Raw genomic sequence first — 11,149 nt, forward strand, 5'->3', positions numbered from 1 at the left:
AGAAGTCTCCTCACTTCAAGAATAAGCTCCATTGGGTACTAATCGAAAAAAAATGCCTCCCAAGAAAGGAAGACAAAAATCGATTTGAATTGCATAACTATGATTGCCAAACCGAGCATGACACCACCCAGCCATTGCCACAAACATGGCAAATAAACCGAGAACTACCAGCTCGTAGTCGCACGAAACGAACCTCAGCAGCGTCGAACAAAAGACAGACCGAAAGACTGCCCTTGGCGGGACAACGAATCCAGACAGTTTGCCAACAGCTTCGAATACCGAGCATCTGTGCTTTGGACGAACCAAAGTATCGTCAGACGCCGCGGCGGCTGGGAAAACGTTAGATTCGAATTACGACCGGTGGCTTAGGTCGGTGCGTTTCCGCATTTTATCTCTTTGAGATAACCCGATTGACCGGAGACTACTTTGTGTTAGCTGGTTGAATCAAACGAGTATCGCCATACAGTAGACGACCGGTAGCTACCTTTCCCCAAAGCATATAAAAGCATGCAAAAGAAGAAACGAATGAAATCCATTCCAATCTTGCATGCTTTCGGTAGTAAGCTTCGAATGCAATTTTTTGAGCGAGAAGACCCTTCGGAGGAGAGAAAAGTGAAATGAAAACGGTGCGCCAGAAAAAAAGATAGGATTTGCTCCTACGAAGCCCTAGCCAGTCCGCAGAGAAGCTAGGGTTTGATATGGCCGTGCGGCTACGTATTTGAACCAAGCTGGCATGCGGTTGCGTTGAGGATTTGACGTCTGGTTCGGGTTCGGACAGGTTAATATGATGTTGAACGAGAAGTTGAAACCCGGACCTACTGCACTCTAATCTTAGTCGTGTGACTGAGTGAATGTTGTCCAGCCTAGCAAATACTTTTACGAAACGTAAAGTGCCTATATGAGAAAGGTCCCGAGAATAGACGCAACATTACAGCAACGATTCGTCTTACTAGATTAAGCAGGGGCCCGGTTACGGGCTGGCGAGCGCGAAGTCATAGCAATGCTCGCACCACCCGAACTGTTCGGCATTGTCGAAGAAAATATCTGTCAGTCCTCCTTTATCGAATTTCTGTACCGTGACATCCTGAGACGACTATATGCTAATCGGACAATAGACCGATGCACCGAAATTGACCCGCTAAATTTCCCGTTTTTGCAAACATTGTCACTCAACACGATTCTATCAATTAGTCGCGAAGAGCCATCGCCGGCAGTTGGACTTTTCGCGCGGGAGAATAACATCAAAATCGTATGCATTTCCCTGATCGTCGAACCAAATGCTCGAATGCTGACAGATAATCAATAGGCACACATGCAGCTTCCACCATGGAAAATCTCGGATGAAGAATGGAAATTGTTACCTGACGCCGTCGTGCAAACGAGCCTGTCATACGTACTAAACACGAAATACTACCCCCTCCTAATTATAGATTTGTGTGCCTCCTCTGTTTTCCTATGTTTTCCCGTGTAGACAGTGGCTAACTTCGGTCATGTTAGATCTTGTACATTTATCGGCGTCTTACGAAAGCTGCAGCATTGGAATTTATCCTCGATCATCAACGAGTACCGCGAAATGTCATTTGACCGCTCACAGTATTTATACGAGTTATATATCGAACTAGTCGATTTGAGTAAATTTTCGATTCCGCGACTCCGGCTGCTGGATTCCAATGAGAATGAGGGCAAGCCTAATGGCGTGGTGATGAGAAGCGACGTACCTTGCGCTCGGGGTGCCATTGGCGAGGACGAGCAGGATGACACTGGCGGCGGCCAACCTGGTTTGTCACAGTTTCGCGTTGAGTCGCTTCCAGAGTGGTACATTGAGCAGGAACGAATGTGGCTGGAAGATAAAAGGCGCTATAACGAAACCAAGCGACATCGCCGGCGGTACGAAAACGTTGATCGCATGTAAATATTTGTCTTCGGCTTGGAGTTTTATCGGCGTTGTTATGAAGGTCACAATTGTGCGGGCATGCGTTATTCTGTGCGCGAAGCATTCGCCTCAAATGTCAATATGTCATAGCTTTGGTCATAAGAGATACATATATTATACGATTACATAAGACCTGTTGCAATCAAAAAGTGAGAACGCCATCTGCAAGGTGAATTAGTCAATCGTAAACGAGAGACATACATATGTAAGTCATATCACATCGCTACAAAAGAATATCTATACACAAAATAAAGCATCTCACATAAGGCAAACAAAAACGAGCTGCAGTCATAATCATTCATAGCGCGCGAAAACGTATATATATGTAACGTTCTATATCAAACCAAAAAGTGACTCATACATGAAATATTTATAGAACTAAATCCTCGGCCAAATCCATACCGCATGATATAGGTTACTTTTCGCCTTTCTTCGTTGTTGATTGGCCCATAACATATGGAATCTGAATAAACCGCCATTGCCAAAAAAAAATACTGTAACCAGGAAAATCATTATTATATGCCGATATATACGATGATGTGCCAATAAAAAAAAAAGTTGCCCCGACCCAAATCCAACCAACTACCGATACCAAAATGTGCAGTGACTAAGGAGAGCTATGTGACATGACAAGAAAACGAATGACTCTATATAGCAACCACGGAACGTCTATGAGGAAATATAGTTGCGTAGAGATTATCGAGAGAGAAGTTCTTCTGATAAGAAATGTTCCTTCTGGATAGGATTTAGGCCATCTAACACCCATGGATGACGCTTTATCTCTGCAATCGACATTCGCTTTTCCGGATCCTTTTCTAAAAGATTTCGCAAGAGGTTTTTCGCCGATTCTGGTACATTTGGATTCTCTGGAAATACGAGCGGATCTGTGGCGATCACATTAAAGAGCTCGAATTCGTTGTCTGCAGTAAAAGGACATCGGCCAAATAACAAGCAGAATAGGGTGACTCCTAACGCCCAGATGTCAATCTTGTTTGTAATTTGTGGCCGTGGCAGGTCGGGGTTGTTGTAACATAGCTCAGGCGCGAAGAATGCAGGTGTGCCGGCGGTCTTGGCCAGTTCAAACTCGTCGTCTTCGCCGCTCAAGCCTGAGATAAAACTCACACCAAAGTCACTAATCTTAACAACGCCCTCCTTAGTCATTAGTAAGTTTGCTGGCTTGATGTCACGGTGGATAATTCCCTTGTAATGCAGGTACTCCAGGCCGAGAACAACGTCGCGGAATATGCTGCGAGAGTAGTCCATTGGCATTGCTGGACTGCCGTCATCATTCTGCCAGGTGATTTCGCCGAGTTCGACATACTCAAAAACCAAGAAGATTTTTTTGCTCGAAGCATCGTCGAGAACCTCTCGCAGCCGGACAATGTGTGGGTGGTTGCATTTCTTGAGAATGGCGACCTCTCGTCGGATCTTCTCTTCCTGTGTCGAGCCTTGGCGTAGCGGCCGCCCTAATCGCGGCCGGCCAGTCCTATTCATTATCTTCATTGCCTATAAATAATGGTCAGCCAGTTGTGTGAACGCTCGAGTAACGGTTGAGTATTTGCTGCGTACCACCAATTCGCCGGTCGTAAGGTCACGGCCCAGCTTGACTTTCCCGTGCTGGCCTCTGCCAATCTCATGGATGATCTCATACGTGTTGAGCATTTTTCGGCCACTTATTGGATCATAGTCAAGGTTGATGTAGTGTGTTTCTTTGACAAGGGATGTCAGCACGGGTGCGGACGCCGTTGGGGTCTGGACGAGAGAAGCAGAATTAGTCGAAGTCGTGGAGGCTGGGGTCGAAACGATAGTGAGCTCCTGGACGGCATTGATGAGAGAGGATGTGGAGGACGATGATGATGAGGAGCAGTATAAGGCCGGTTGGGAGATTGCGTCAGCTGTGTAGGGCGTGTTGATGGTCGATGACGAGGACGCGGGATCGTTGTCGGCCGCGACTTGGTCGCGGTCTGGGTGCATTGAATCCCGAAGCGACGCCGCTGCTGCACTCAGAACATGTGAGCTGGCCGGAGTGGACGGTGACGGGGCCGAAGACGTACTCGACGTCGAAGTCGTCGACGACGACGACGCGGACGACGAGGAAGATGGCGAGATCGTGGTATGCGACACGACGGGTGCGACCTTGGGCGACTCGGCCGAATGCGCCGAGTACGAGGACCGATCCCTGAACGAGCGGAGTAGAGGCAGAAAGTGCATCTAAAAGCCGAGAAGCGCGGAGCTGGCCGCCAGGAGGGAACAGGGCGGGCAAATCAGGGCAAATGGGGGGTAGGCGAGAAAGCAAGAGGAGCAAAGAGAAGCAAGAGGGGAGGAGACGAGGTCGCGAGAGCGAGCTGAGTGCGAGCGGAGTGCGACGGCCGACACACGCAACGACATGCGACATGCATTACTGTACTCGCAAAGAAACGCTTGCAACCGGGAGAATATGCAAATGCGGCAGTCGGGCTGCATGTCGAGTCGAATGGGGGTTAGGGCCATGTTGTGCGACACGATTCTGCGATCAGGTTCAAGAGCCCCCGGTCGCCGGTTCACGTTTCAAGAAGCTGGCTCAGGCTTGTGCGGAAACGCACGATGCGGTGCCGCAGCACGCCAGACCAAATAAGGCAGTCTCTGTGCCGTGTTCGGTCTAGCGCCAGTGTCCATGATCTCATCGTTTCATTTAATGAAGCTTGCGACGCCCCCTTCATAAGACTAAATGGCAGCCATGTTCCATCCAAGGCTGTGTGATAAATAATAATACTGGTCACCTTTTTGACGAGGACCCATAGAGCGTGCTAGAGTGCCAGGAAATACAGGTGGGAATGTTATTGGGAACAGTATATCGACAGCAAAACGTTAGCGACGGTACGACGGCAGTGCGTGCGCTCACTCGATTTCTTGATGCGAGCTCGACTTTGCGATCGCAAGCTGGCAAACACCAGCTATTTTTCTGTTACATGTTTGCCAGAAGCCCCTGTTGATTCTGCCAGCATGCTATCGTCGCATGCTGTCTGTCCGTCTCTGACGATGCCAGGACGCCCGCGACAAGTGCGCATGTGCCAGAACCCGAGCGACCGGGTCCATGACGTTGAAATGCAAAAAGCAAGCACAGCCCTGCAAAACCGGTTCAGGCATCATTTCGGTTCCAGTGCATTAATCCTGCCAGGCCCTAACCCCGTGAATCGTGAATTCTATGCATTTCGAGAATGCTCCCTGAGCCGCCATCTGCGATAACGAGCACCGGCCCAAACCCGAAGTTTGTTTGGCATTGGCGATGTTTACTTGCTTCCGTAATCGGCTTAGTTCTTACGCGGGGCGTCTGGAGTCTAGCAAATAATAATTCGTTGCTGCATCGTTGCGTGCAACATAACTCATTCGCATCGCAGAAATTAATCTCTACCCATTGTATCCGTCGGCCTCTACGCTGCACTGGCGACGCACCTTACAGCAGAGTGGCTCGGAAAGCCGACTCAGCCGACTCAGCCGCGGAAAACCTCGCATGACCATGGTCTCTGCAGTAGTTTTAGGGCTGTTATCCCTGTCCGGGTTATCTGGCGCTTGGACAAGCTCGTTCCGTTTGTCCAGCAGTTACTACATCCAGGCGGCCGATAGCTCCTTCTACAAAGCCATTGTCTCCGACGACGTCTCGCCAACAAACTCGACCTTGATCAACAATATCAACGACGGCAGCATCGTCCGGCTCTCAACGCCACCTTCAAACGCGTCCATAATACTCGGTCACGACAACATCATTTACGCATTCTACGGCGCCTGTGGGTCTGCCATTCAAGTTGCGGCATTCGACGACGAGTCAGATAAATGGACTGATCTTTCGGTTGCCGACGGGCCCAGCTACCATGCTGCCGCCGTCTTATTCAGGGATGCAACCTCACCTTCTCTCATTTTCATTTTTGGCGGTTATTGCAGGGATCGGTCAACAAATTCAGTTGTTTACTATAATACCCTTTCCGCATTCGATCTCGACACGTACACGTTTACGGAGCCAGCCAACCCGAACCCGCCAGTCGCCCTTCGCGACGCGTCGGCTATCACGGCCGGACAAGACACTATTTTATTCGGTGGAAAAGCGGCACATGGATGGATAGGCATGAACCAGCTGGCAATGTGGGAGGCGTCCTCGTGGTCCTACAAAACGGTGCAAAACAGCGCCTTAGTCGACAGTCGGACCGACCCTGTTCTCTGCTTGAACGAAGCTGGCACAAAAGTCATTGTCAGCGGTGGGTCTGTTGATGGGAGAGATGCGGATCCGAGGTTGTTGGTCCTTGAGTTATCCGATAGTGATGATGGCTGGTCTTGGTACATGCCAAAGGTCAATTATTACCCCCAATTGCAAGGTGCAACCATGCTTCCTGGTGATATCATGCTTGGAATAACGAACGACGTTGAGCCAAAAGCTGTGCTGCTAAACACCTCCAGTTGGACATATCTTTCAAGCTATACACAGTCTGTATTGCCGGCAGCAAATGGCACGTCCAAGTCGTCTCCACCGTCACACAGTCAACTCTCAAGTGGCTCAATAGCCGCTATCTCCACAAGCTCGGCCATCGCTTCGATCGTGCTGCTTGTCACTATATTCGCGTTGGTATACAAACGGCGCAGGCAATCACGGCCCCTCGGACCACTCACGCCGCACTCCGACCATGGTCTCTTTCTCACGCCGAGCAGATACAGCGAGAAGCTGCTGAACAGCGACAGTGCAAGTGGGGTGGGGTCTGTCAATACGTGGAAAGAGCGGCGCAGGTCCTGGATTAAGAAGTATTCGGATATATTTGGTCCGATCAACAATGACGACGCAAATTCTTCTGTATCGGCAGACCCCGCCGCTGATTCCGCATTACAGAGCGCCGTGTCAGCTCCTGCAGGTGGTTTGCCGTTCGCCGACGATTTCGACCTCGACAAGAACTCCGAGTCAACATTATTTGGAATAAGTCGGCGCAGCCTACGCAGCCTTAAGTCACTTCGTCGGTCATCGAAATGGACAAACCAATCGACGTTGACGGGTGATAGTAGAACTGCCGCCGACCGTCGCAGTTTCGGCTCGCAAGGGTTCCGACGACGCAGTAGTGGTGCTCACTCGCGTGGACACGGTCCCCCGAGTGCGGACGCCGCTGAATCGCCCGCTAAGACTGACCTGGAGAGCGATGAGGACATTTACGAGTATTTTAAGGATCGGGAAGTGCAGGTGTTAGTAAGCACGACGCGTCGCGGCCAGTTGAGGATCACGAATCCAGACGACGACGCGGATGAACGTGACACCGAGGACAAAAGGAACGAAGAGTCTGATAAATCGTTGTCGAGACTAAATTCAACTTCATCGAAAACCCGGTGGCTGGTAGGAAAAGAGCAGAATGAGGAAAAGTAAATACCACTTCACAATATTGAATTACGATATCTAGATATTTTGATTAATTTGTGAGTGTATGTCATCATTAAACCAATGTCACACTTGTATGTCATCATTACACCAATCGCACAGGTTTAAATACTGTATAGTAGCAAACACATCTCACGCGCTTCCATTCAACTTCGGCAACCTCTCTCGGCTCGCACTTCTAGCCAGCTGTATCATCAACGCATCCATCAAAACCAAACTAGCCATGGCTTCCACAATCGGGACTGCTCTCGGAACGACGTTAGGATCATGACGGCCCTTTGCAGCAAGCACGCCGTCTGAGCCGTCGTACGCCGCAGTCTCCTGTGGCTGTGAAATTGTCGCTGGCGGCTTGAATGCCACGCTAAAGTAGATGTTCTCGCCGTTCGTGATGCCGCCCTGGATACCTCCTGAATTATTCGTCCTCGTTTTGAACTTACCCGTTTCCGGGTCCTTGTAGAACGGATCGTTGTGCTTCGAACCCGGGATCTTTATACCCGAGAAACCGGAACCAATTTCAAAACCTTTAGTGGCAGGAATTGATAGCATCGCGTGCGCGAGCTCGGCCTCGAACTTGTCAAACACGGGTTCACCTAGTCCGGTCGGCGCGTTTCTGATGACACAGGTGACAACTCCACCAATGGAATCCTGCTCGGCCTTGTATTTCTCCACCAGAGCGATCATGTCCTCGGCAATAGATTCCACTGGACACCGCACGGGCACGGCCGCGTCGACCTGCTCCCGCGTAATCGTGTTCAAGAGTTTCTGGAATTCTGGATTCGATGGGTCCCTGTCAATCGAAACGTCGCCGACGGCAGACACGAACGCGACAATCTCGACACCGTACGCCTCCTTGAGATACTTCTCCGCGATCGCGCCGCCCGCCACACGGCCAATCGTCTCGCGCGCACTGCTGCGTCCACCGCCGCTTGACGCCTTCACGCCGTATTTTTCGAGATACGTGAAGTCTGCGTGCGATGGGCGAGGGTAATTGTCCATGTCGGAGTAATCGTGCGGGCGCTGGTCCTCATTCATGACGAGCATACCGATAGGCGTTCCCAGCGTCACGCCAAACTCCGTGCCGGACTGGATCTTGACTAGATCCTTCTCGTTTCTCTATCAGGCCAAGTTAGCAATGCATGCTGTGAGTGCCCGGCAGCGTTGAAATGGACGTACCGGTGTTGTTAACTTGCTTTGACCCGGTCGTCGTCTGCTTAGTTGCAGTTGGATATCTGACTCCAGGAGTTTCATACCAGGCGGGCATCCGTCGACAATACAACCGACCGATTTGCAATGAGACTCGCCATAAGTGGTGACACCTATTATTTGTCGTAAGTTTTTCCCAGTTCATCACCTGATTGGAATAGTTAACTTACGAAAGACTTTTCCAAAGGTAGACATAATTTGACCCTTCACACAAAATAAATAACCCCAACAGTAGTTTCTCAAATATATATCTTTGACGAAAAATTAGACAACCAGGAACGGATTGACTAATACTTTTCGGTGGTGGCCTCGAAGTAAAATTGTGTCTGCGCGGCGCAGTTCTCTTCGAGGCGAGCCGAGAAAAATCACGCGGTGACAAGTGTGACATGGCTGCTGTCTCCGCGAACATTCAAACTTTATGATACAATCTCTACCGCTGTGTGTGACTAGGCTGACCTCCCAGCTCCCACGCGAAACGTCCTCGGTATCAACAGCTGCAGTCCAGCCGACATAATCCGAATATTGGGTCCGGCAATTCATTCTCTGCGGGCTCATTACCAATTGAATTTACGGCTTCCGTCAGACCCTACATACGGGTCAAATCGACTTACGCATCGGGAGTAGATGTCTGCCGTCCCATTCAAGAATGTATACCATCTCCGGCGCGTCGCAGAGACGTCCCAAAGGCCTTGTATCATATGTTACAAACCGACACCGGTCGTGTTAGTGTCCGAGGACGGCAAGGTACATTGAACGAGCTTGTTTGCACTCGTCCGGGCCGCGCGCGTTGGATCCTGGCATGTGAAGATCGGGCAGCGCTGACTTTCAGTAGAATGATTTCTTCTATGCGTGTCAAACTCATTTGCAAGATCGCGGGTTCGCGACGCCCGTCAGCAACGCTGCTGCAGATGCAGCGAGGAAGATGAAGGACGAGCTAGAGAAGGAGATAGAGAAGGTCAAAAAGGACTGGGAAGAACATCTCAAAGATAAAAAGAAGGCGCGTGAGAAGCGGGAAAAACAACGCAAAGAAGAGAAAGATTCGGATAAGACCAAAGATGAGAATGATGCCAAAAGTACAGATCGACGGGAGAAGCAGGATCATAAGGAGCAAATGGCCAAGCTAGAGGAGAAAAAGGAAGATGCTACAAAGAGGGCTGAGGCGGAGCAGCGGATTTTTGTCTTGAACAAGGACATTTATTCGATGCGTTTAAATACGTATCGAAACATTCAGCGGTCAAAGAGAGCGGCCGAATTGCTAAGCAAACCAGGTGCTCTTCCATCTGTGCCAACGCATGACCCCAGTTCCGGTAAGAATGATAAGGCAGCGGAGTAAGAGTTTAGGGTAGACTAGATAGACTTTGTATATAATGGAAATTATCGAATTTATGATACAATGATCTCTATGATACAGTGATCCCGTCTAACGGAAATCGCCGGTCATGCATGTCTGCTCTATCTACGCCTTCGCAGTGAACAATCGGATTTCATCAACTCGTCCTCGCTGAATCGATATTCCCGGAGTGACCCAAGCTCCACATGTGCACTTCATCCCCTGCCATCGATAACTACCGATTTTCGTTTTGCACTTTGGACAATCAAATTTGCCATCCAGGTCGCCGTTTTCCAGTTCGGGCTGCATCCACCTCACTGGATCTAGGAAGTAATGCATGCACGATGGTGCTAGCACTGATACCATAGACGGACCAATCTTGGACTTGTAACCGGCGTCGTATCTGGACGATGCTGACGGTGGTAAATGCGGTATTATAGCCGAGGATTGTGCTAGAGGACATCTAAAGTCTATATCAGTCAGAACACATTTGCAATCTTAATTGGTATGCACATACCTGCATTTCTTGCACCTTAGCTCTACGGTCGAGTTTCCTGCCGCTTTCTCCTCAGAATATATCGTTGGCAATGGAGCGGTGCCAGATGCTTATTATGAATCAGTCAGTGACTAGGGACCATTTAACCAGACAAACTGTCGCATACCAGCAGCTAGTTCGGCCGCCTTCTTTAGTTTCCATCTTCTATAACCTGGACTCGACGCGGACACATCAAACTCGTCTTGCTCGTATATCGCCAGCTGCTCTTTGAACGAATCGTTGGGATTAACGATCGGTCTGCCTTCTTGTACTAAAGACCACGCCTCTTCAAATGATATCCGCCGATCTTGCATAATATATGCAATAACAAGTGTAGCGCTCCGTGATATACCTGCGATGCTGGATATCGTCAGCATGCTCCGCAGCTCGAGATCACTCGCCCAACTCACCAGTGCACCAAAATCGTTCCTCCACTAGATAGCGCCTCATCTATAAATGCATTACTCTGATCAAAGTACTGTAACATATCCTCATCATCGTCGTCATCAACCTGAATATGCATATGCTTGAAAGAGGACACAAGTTTCGAGTCGATATTGCCCCTCAAAGCCGACAAGATATGCGTGACACCAGCATCCGCAAGCGCTTTCTGGCCATGCAACGCAAATGAAGTTCCGATGTATATGTTATAATCCGGAATTTTGTGCATTGCCATATTAAATTCGATTATCGAACTATTTCAAGTTGCAATGCACTGGTTCCTAAATTACTAGACCTCGGGTACACTCAATCGGAAACTAC

At 49.5% G+C, this 11,149-nt stretch overlaps 6 protein-coding genes across 6 annotated transcripts; 3 read left to right on the plus strand and 3 right to left on the minus strand.

Annotated features, from left to right (window-relative positions):
* Nucleotides 1-852: 852 nt before the first annotated feature.
* On the plus strand, nucleotides 853-2,271 carry POJ06DRAFT_131873 (tyrosine phosphatase family-domain-containing protein). The gene is made up of 5 exons (XM_056184385.1): nucleotides 853-907; nucleotides 963-1,046; nucleotides 1,116-1,249; nucleotides 1,307-1,434; nucleotides 1,498-2,271. Exons 2-5 carry the CDS (start codon nucleotides 1,001-1,003, stop codon nucleotides 1,910-1,912), a joined length of 723 nt encoding a protein of 240 aa, XP_056042722.1. The 5' UTR covers nucleotides 853-907; nucleotides 963-1,000; the 3' UTR covers nucleotides 1,913-2,271.
* Nucleotides 2,272-3,630, minus strand: POJ06DRAFT_131862 (kinase-like domain-containing protein). Its single transcript, XM_056184384.1, has one exon. It carries the CDS (start codon nucleotides 3,434-3,436, stop codon nucleotides 2,630-2,632), a length of 807 nt encoding a protein of 268 aa, XP_056042723.1. The 5' UTR covers nucleotides 3,437-3,630; the 3' UTR covers nucleotides 2,272-2,629.
* Nucleotides 3,631-5,231: 1,601 nt separating this feature from the next.
* On the plus strand, nucleotides 5,232-7,379 carry POJ06DRAFT_131879 (uncharacterized protein). Its single transcript, XM_056184386.1, has one exon. It carries the CDS (start codon nucleotides 5,424-5,426, stop codon nucleotides 7,305-7,307), a length of 1,884 nt encoding a protein of 627 aa, XP_056042724.1. The 5' UTR covers nucleotides 5,232-5,423; the 3' UTR covers nucleotides 7,308-7,379.
* Nucleotides 7,380-8,881, minus strand: POJ06DRAFT_131900 (chorismate synthase). The gene is made up of 3 exons (XM_056184387.1): nucleotides 8,693-8,881; nucleotides 8,493-8,635; nucleotides 7,380-8,432 (listed from the first exon to the last, which is right to left on the minus strand). Exons 1-3 carry the CDS (start codon nucleotides 8,715-8,717, stop codon nucleotides 7,452-7,454), a joined length of 1,149 nt encoding a protein of 382 aa, XP_056042725.1. The 5' UTR covers nucleotides 8,718-8,881; the 3' UTR covers nucleotides 7,380-7,451.
* On the plus strand, nucleotides 8,874-9,911 carry POJ06DRAFT_256512 (VPS4-associated protein 1). The gene is made up of 2 exons (XM_056188026.1): nucleotides 8,874-9,266; nucleotides 9,355-9,911. Exons 1-2 carry the CDS (start codon nucleotides 9,147-9,149, stop codon nucleotides 9,853-9,855), a joined length of 621 nt encoding a protein of 206 aa, XP_056042726.1. The 5' UTR covers nucleotides 8,874-9,146; the 3' UTR covers nucleotides 9,856-9,911.
* POJ06DRAFT_256516 (protein-tyrosine phosphatase-like protein) lies at nucleotides 9,912-11,132 on the minus strand. Its single transcript, XM_056188027.1, has 4 exons — nucleotides 10,798-11,132; nucleotides 10,515-10,747; nucleotides 10,370-10,457; nucleotides 9,912-10,315 (listed from the first exon to the last, which is right to left on the minus strand). The coding sequence occupies exons 1-4, from the start codon at nucleotides 11,061-11,063 to the stop codon at nucleotides 9,979-9,981; spliced, it is 924 nt and encodes a 307-aa protein (XP_056042727.1). The 5' UTR covers nucleotides 11,064-11,132; the 3' UTR covers nucleotides 9,912-9,978.
* Between the last annotated feature and the right edge of the window lie 17 nt (nucleotides 11,133-11,149).

Source organism: Lipomyces tetrasporus (assembly GCF_029532465.1).
Source record: "Lipomyces tetrasporus strain NRRL Y-64009 chromosome Unknown POJ06scaffold_7, whole genome shotgun sequence".
NCBI lineage: Eukaryota > Fungi > Ascomycota > Lipomycetes > Lipomycetales > Lipomycetaceae > Lipomyces > Lipomyces tetrasporus.

What these genes read in the sequence shown, in the direction of transcription:
- POJ06DRAFT_131873 (XM_056184385.1), top strand. Translation starts at nt 1,001, where the DNA reads ATGCTCGCACCACCCGAACTGTTCGGCATTGTCGAAGAAAATATCT. An exon ending in CATTGTCGAAGAAAATATCT is followed by an intron (nt 1,047 to 1,115) that starts GTCAGTCCTCCT and finishes ATCGGACAATAG; the next exon opens with ACCGATGCACCGAAATTGAC. An exon ending in GGGAGAATAACATCAAAATC is followed by an intron (nt 1,250 to 1,306) that starts GTATGCATTTCC and finishes GATAATCAATAG; the next exon opens with GCACACATGCAGCTTCCACC.
- POJ06DRAFT_131862 (XM_056184384.1), bottom strand. Translation starts at nt 3,436, where the DNA reads ATGAAGATAATGAATAGGACTGGCCGGCCGCGATTAGGGCGGCCGCTA.
- POJ06DRAFT_131879 (XM_056184386.1), top strand. Translation starts at nt 5,424, where the DNA reads ATGACCATGGTCTCTGCAGTAGTTTTAGGGCTGTTATCCCTGTCCGGG.
- POJ06DRAFT_131900 (XM_056184387.1), bottom strand. Translation starts at nt 8,717, where the DNA reads ATGTCTACCTTTGGAAAAGTCTTTC. An exon ending in TACCTTTGGAAAAGTCTTTC is followed by an intron (nt 8,636 to 8,692) that starts GTAAGTTAACTA and finishes GACAAATAATAG; the next exon opens with GTGTCACCACTTATGGCGAG. An exon ending in AAAGCAAGTTAACAACACCG is followed by an intron (nt 8,433 to 8,492) that starts GTACGTCCATTT and finishes TTGGCCTGATAG; the next exon opens with AGAAACGAGAAGGATCTAGT.
- POJ06DRAFT_256512 (XM_056188026.1), top strand. Translation starts at nt 9,147, where the DNA reads ATGTCTGCCGTCCCATTCAAGAATGTATACCATCTCCGGCGCGTCGCA. An exon ending in TAGTGTCCGAGGACGGCAAG is followed by an intron (nt 9,267 to 9,354) that starts GTACATTGAACG and finishes GACTTTCAGTAG; the next exon opens with AATGATTTCTTCTATGCGTG.
- POJ06DRAFT_256516 (XM_056188027.1), bottom strand. Translation starts at nt 11,063, where the DNA reads ATGGCAATGCACAAAATTCCGGATTATAACATATACATCGGAACTTCA. An exon ending in GGCGGCCGAACTAGCTGCTG is followed by an intron (nt 10,458 to 10,514) that starts GTATGCGACAGT and finishes ATTCATAATAAG; the next exon opens with CATCTGGCACCGCTCCATTG. An exon ending in CTAAGGTGCAAGAAATGCAG is followed by an intron (nt 10,316 to 10,369) that starts GTATGTGCATAC and finishes TATAGACTTTAG; the next exon opens with ATGTCCTCTAGCACAATCCT.